This window comes from Triticum urartu, chromosome 7, assembly GCF_003073215.2.
Source record: "Triticum urartu cultivar G1812 chromosome 7, Tu2.1, whole genome shotgun sequence".
Classification (NCBI taxonomy): Eukaryota; Viridiplantae; Streptophyta; class Magnoliopsida; order Poales; family Poaceae; genus Triticum; species Triticum urartu.
Window position 1 is genome coordinate 712,928,518 of NC_053028.1, and position 6,322 is coordinate 712,934,839.

The following is a 6,322-nucleotide window of genomic DNA, read 5'->3' on the forward strand; positions in this document are numbered from 1 at the left end:
AGAGATGAATCAGTGTAGTATTCTGGGGAGCAGCTGCTATCTTCTGTTGGTTTGCATAAGCAACTGCCATGGAGCTAGCTCTTCACAGTATTTCACTTCCTTCTTGCAAATATCTTGCACTTAATGGTGTACAAATTAGTTAATTAGACAAAGGTCGTATGAGTATAGAAACTCTATGTTGAGTAACCGACATTACAAACAGAGTATCTTTTTTTTCGCGAATATGCAAAGCTTGCGTATCATTCATTGATAGGTCGAAAAGAGAATACAAGTAGGGGCGCTAGGGTGCTACGTGCACAATGATGGCGTAGTCGCTAGCGCGAGCATGATAGAGTGTGGGTATGCTCAGCCCCAACAGAGTATCATAAACCACCGTACAAACAAATCATTCGACATGAGCATACAACATACTCCCTCCATCCCAAATTAGTTGTCTTAGATTTGTCTAGATACGGATGTATCTGGACACGTTTAGATACATCCCTTTTTAGACAAATCTGAGTCAACTAATTCGGAACGGAGGGAGTACATATTATCCTCTCAAAGCCTGGTTTAGACAGACACACATTAGAGAAGAGTTGATAATAGTGAGTGTTCTGCTCAAGATGGGGCCAAGAAAGAAATAGATGAACTTGTAAGGCAGGGCAATACAGAAATCAGAAATAGAGGTCAACATCGTAGGCAGCAAGGTTAGTTTAGATCCGGATCTCCATCCTTAGTCACCTGCAAAAACACGCAAGAGAATATCATTCCAGACAATACAATGCAGCTGGGAAAGATAGAGAACAAAACCGCAAGCAAGTTAAACAAAACAAAAATTACAAACATCTCGATCCCTCGTTGCAACGAACGCGGGTAGCACAGCAAAATCAAATAAAATAAACTTAACGAGAACAAGAGGGTGAGGGAGGTTACCTTGCATCCTTTCTGCTGCAACTCCTTCAATGTGCTGTCATGTCCAACAGAAATAAAGGGCATAAATTCTAGTTCCAGGTAATTGAGGGACTGAAGGTGCAACAATCCCTCAGGAAGTTTTCTCATCATAAAGAACCTCTTGAGTATCAGGTGGGAGAGCTTTGGCATGGCCCCGGCCTCTATCTTCCACTCCTCTGTTCGAAAATCAATAAGCTGTAAGTTCTGCATACGAGGAAACCCACCGGCAGAGCATGACATGGTTCGGCCAATGTACCCACTCAACTTCAGCACCACAAGACATGGGAGCTTCTCCAATATCGGCATTGGGTCTTGTTTCATGGCACCAGCAGTTAAACTGAAACTTCGCAGGCCTTGTGGGAAGTAATGACTCTCAGGCCATCTATCAAGCTCAGAAAAACCATCGAGTACAACATCAACCAAGCGAGGCTTGTCTGCAAGTATATTCATCATTTCCTCAGGAATAGGTCGGTTTGTTCCTAACATCATGGTTGTTAGTTGAGTCATTTGGCCCAAAAACCTCAACATGTCAAGATTGTAGTACAAATGGCGACTATGTGGAAAATCTAACCACAAAGTCTGCAACTCTTTTTGTTCCACACCCCATGGTGGAGAAATATAATTATCAAGGTAAACATGCCTTAGAGAAGGGATACCCCAGACAGAGCTTGGTACTAGTCCAATATCAGTGCCCCTTGTATCAATAGTTTGCAAGTAAAGGAGTTGTCCAATTGATGAAGGCAGGGTCGTCACATGTCCACACTTTCTCAGCATGAGGCATCTTAGGTGAATACACTCACCAATTGCCTTAGAGAAATTCTGTAGGCTTGAGTTCTCAATGTGAAGAACTCGAAGAAACCTGAGTTTAGGGAGGGATATTGATTGAAGTCGAAAGCCAGTTAGGGCTCTGAGATTAGGTCTTGCCTGTAAATTCTGACCACTGAAGCCTTGATAAGAAGAATGATATGATACCATGATATCAGTTAATGGTGCCCCAAATTGGCCTGCAAAATTTTCGGTTGCCATTTGTCAGCAAGATGCCACATTATCATGACATATTAAAGAGAGATTTCTTCACGTGCCAATAATATGTAGACTACGCTATTCCATTACAGGGGCACCGTAAAGAGTTAAGAGTGTAAATACAATTATTTTGCCCCTAAATGCAAAAATTTGTATGTTATCTTTGTGATATGTAGGCATATTGTTTCTTCTGTTTGGACATAAAAAGAGAGAGATATAATAAACATTCAAGGACAGTGAAACACTGATTTCTAGTGTGTAAAAATTGATAACATCCTTGCAGACAAATTCTGACCACTGCTAATGGAGCTTCTCTAATTGAAACTTTATGAATCTGAATAGAGAAAACTAAAACAGAAGGATGAAAGGCAGCATGACCTGAAGTTTTATCGATGACATCAAGAAATCTGTCCTGTCTTGCCTCTTCTAAGGACCAATCACGTAAAATATCATGAACCCTTATTTTCTCAATCCATCGATGTGCCATGCTTCTGCTGGTAACCTGCACCAAGCTCCTTTGAGCTAGCTCAGCTACATACTTGCGTGATGTTTCTTCTAGTGTATGCCTTGGTATATGTGGAATGAAGCCTTCTACTATCCATAGTTCAATAAGAACAGAAACATCTATTATATAATCCTCCGGAAAGGTAGCAAGATAGAGGAAACAAGATCTTAAATAATGACTTGGTAGGTCCTTAACTGCGAGCTAGTATGCTTCGCATCATATCTATGTTTTTGGTTGATGGCCAACCTAACAATATATCGGACCATGATTGTGTATCCAGATTTTTCGATAGATAACCCCCCAAAACCGAAAGCACAAGTGGTAATCCATCACACTTTCTTGAAAGCATTCTCCCTAGTTCTTCAAATTCACCCACATCACCTATTACAGACCTTTTGTGTGTTGGTAAAGCTTAGCTACTAAAAAGTTGCCAACTTTTATCTTCATCTAATTTCTTCAAAGGATGAACATAGGTTGGCATCTGAACATGGTTTGCAACATCTTCTTTTCGTGTGGTTAACAGTACTCTACTACCATTAGTTGCATCTGGAAAGACTGTAATCATTCCGTTTAATTGCTCCCATGTATCTGTTTCCCAAACATCATCAAGAACTACTAAGTACCTTTTTTGTGATAGAAATTCATTGATCTTCTTTCCCACTTCATACTCCTTCATTTGGTCAACTGACTCGTCCTTGTGCCCTATGATTTGTTTCATAATATCTTTTAGCAAATCAACACCCTTGAACTTTTGAGATACAGTCACCCAAGCAACCGTGCCAAAGTGTTTTTTGACTCTAGATGATGCGTAGACTTTTCTAGCAAGTGTTGTTTTTCCAGCGCCACCCATGGCAAGTATAGACACAACACTAAGCCCAGAATCATTGTCAACTAACTTGTCCACTATTTCCTTGTGTTCATCCTCAAAACCAACCATGACAACATCATCTTCAGAGTTTAGATGTATAGGACCATCATCTTGTGGAGATTCATCCTCAACAGGAACATTATTATCCAAATTAATATTCAGTCTTTCCGCACTTGCAAAAATATCAGTGAGCTTCCTTCTTACATGTTGAATGTCAACACCGATTTTACGAAGGGTGGCCAAGTCACTCGGTAGGCGAGCGTACCTGGAAATAGCACCCATGAATCCCTTCTTGAGCCTGTTTCTCTTCTCCATGTAATCTGCAGCTTCAATGACATTTTGAGCTTCATAAGCTGCCGTCCTAATCTGGCTCAGCAAGACAGCAACTGTTTCAATTCCTGACCTTCTTTTGCTGTCGGCGTCTCTGAGGTAGGCCTGCAACCTCATGAGCTCATCTTTCAACAAGGACACTTCAAGGGTGACTGCACACAAGAAAGTAGTCTCCTGTACTGCAAGGTTGCCCACGCTCCCGAGCACGGTGCTCACGGCCGACTGCGCCATTGCTCCCCCTCACAGATCTGGAATGGTTTGGTGGTCAGACTCAGATCAGCAAGGAAGAATGTCTTATCACACACAATGCTTGATCGCCTTGCATTAGCTTGGTCAGACTCCGGCTGCGGGAAACCATGGCCGACTGTGAGTACGTACTGTACCGAGGAGGAGAAGACGAGAAAAGGCGGAAGAGAGAGAGACAGATCTGAGGGACTCACCGGTGGGATTGTGCAGACCGGGGTCGACGGGACGGGAGCAGCGCAACGTTCCACGGCGGCTCAACCCCAACGCGGCCGGGGGTGCTTCCTCGGCCCAGGTCCCTCGACGGCGCTTCTCAGACGCGCGCATCGATCGAGGTCTCCGTGCACGCCTTGGACGGTGGCGACGTGAGGTGTTAGGGCATCTCCAGCCGTTCGGCCCCCCAGGGCGCCTAAATAGAGCGGCCTGGGGCGTGCCGGCGCTAGTTCGGCCCCTGGGACGACCTAGCTCCCAGTCACGTCCCCACGCGCCGGCCCCAGGATACGGGAAATTTAAACTTGGTCGTTCCCGCTCTTAAAAGACGCCGCAAATCCGGCGATCGGACGTAGTCTGGCGTTACAAAAAACAGAGCGCCGCCGCCGCAAGTTCGCGTGCGCAATGATTCACTCGGCGGGGTCGGCTCCAGGCGTTGGCGGAGTCGGCGTGCACGGGCTGAGCGGTGTCGGAGCTGCTTCGGTGCTGGGCTGTGTCGGCGCGGCTTCGGCACTGCTGGGCGGCGATGTAGAGGCGTCACTCGGGCTTGGCGTCCGTGTGGTCGTGGGCGTCGTCGGTGTCGTCGGCGTTGCCGTCGGCAGCTCGCTCAGGATGAGGCCGCGCTGCACCAGGTACCACGCCTTGAGCTTCTCGTCGTTGCTCTGGAGCATGTCCGCCCCGCCCATCAGAAAAGCCATGTCGGTGTTCCTCTTCTTCGCGGCGACGTTCGTCCGGAGCAGGTCGAGCTTGATGACGTTGTTCTTCATCAACGACGACCACCGCGCCTTGGTCTTCTCTTCGCGTAGGACGGCCCGGGCCTGGGCGTCGACGAGGCAATGCTCGATGGACTCCTGCACTCGCGTGGTTGCCGCTTCGGCGTTTTTCCCCTTCTTTGCCAATTTGTGGTCGTCCGGCCGCCCCTCTGACGCGCCCGGAGTCGTCGCGTCCGGCTTGTATGTCTCCTTGGCCTTGTCGAGGGCACGTCGGACTTCCGCCCACTTCTCGCACTTGTCAATGCGCTTGTAGACGTGGAGGTGCTTGAAGTCGGCGTCTTGGTTGTCGCCCCGATACATGGCGAACATACGCAGCAGCTGCGCGGAGGGACGAACAGTTGACGGGCGGCGGGTGTAGACGACGAAGATATGCGGGCGAACGACGTGCGTACCTGATCCTCAACGCTGGCGCCGCTCTCCGGGCGAGCCGCGACCTTCTCGACGATTCCATGCCATTTGTTGCACGCCAACTGGATACGCCCCCAATGGTTCGCCATCGCCTTGGAGCCGCGCTGCATGTAGACGCCTTTGAAGTAGGGGTCGACGAGCTTCCGCTCGTCAAACTCGGCCTTGATGCGGTCCCAGTACGTCTCCAAGCTCTGGTTCGCGCCGGTGGTCGGGTCGAGGCAGACGACTTTCCATGCTTCGGCGAGGCATTCCTCCTCCTTGGACGTCCACTTGATGTGCGGTTCGCCTGACCTGGCCGCCCGCTTCTTCTTCTTCTGGCGCCCCTTCGTCGGAACAGGAGCCGGCTCCTCCTCCTCCTCCTCCTCGTCCTCCTCCTCCTCCTCGGGTTCCTGCGCGTCCTCGCCGTAGACGTAGCCGAGCTCGACCTCCATGTCGCCGCTGAGATCCACTACCTCGTCCTGGGTGGCGAACCCGGGAGACGCGGCGGCCGCGGTCGATCCTGTCACGATGATGTCATCCATGTCGGCTCCCGTGTCGTCGGCGTCGCCGAGATGCGAGAAGGGCAGCGGTCCACGGTAGAGATGGGGCGTCGGTGTGGACGCGTAGGCGGCGGGCGGCGAGTAGTTGTATGGAGGGTACTGCACGCCGACGAAGGCGGGCGAGGGCGTGCGCGTAGCGGGGTGACCATGAGGGAAGGTCACGTTTGGGTTGAACCCACCGTGCGCGTCGCCGTCGGCGTAGCCGGGCGACGATGAACCCCATGGAGATCCGACGCCTTGCTATCCCCAGGGCGCGTACTGGGCGTGGCTGACGACGGGTGGATTCATCCCCGCCTAGTCGACCGATGAGGAAGACGCCGCCGTGCGCGCCGCGTTGTCGCGGGCCTTCTTGGCTATGGCCCTGTTCCGCCGGTCGGCGGTGACTGCTTCGCGCCGCTGAACTTCCACCCTCCACTCGGCGTTCGACAGGCCCGGTGGCTTCGATGGCGGCGCCCTCGGCTTCCTCTGCTTCGGCTGGGCCACGGTGCCA

General features: G+C 50.3%; 1 protein-coding gene across 2 annotated transcripts; it reads right to left on the bottom strand.

Annotated features, from left to right (window-relative positions):
• Positions 1-263: 263 nt before the first annotated feature.
• LOC125522937 (putative disease resistance protein At1g50180) lies at positions 264-3,998 on the bottom strand. 2 transcript variants are annotated; one of them, XM_048687976.1, is made up of 2 exons: positions 2,335-3,998; positions 264-1,937 (listed from the first exon to the last, which is right to left on the bottom strand). In XM_048687976.1, the coding sequence occupies exons 1-2, from the start codon at positions 2,441-2,443 to the stop codon at positions 691-693; spliced, it is 1,356 nt and encodes a 451-aa protein (XP_048543933.1). In that variant the 5' UTR covers positions 2,444-3,998; the 3' UTR covers positions 264-690. Both variants share the same exon structure in this region, with proteins under 2 accessions (XP_048543933.1, XP_048543934.1).
• Positions 3,999-6,322: the final 2,324 nt, after the last annotated feature.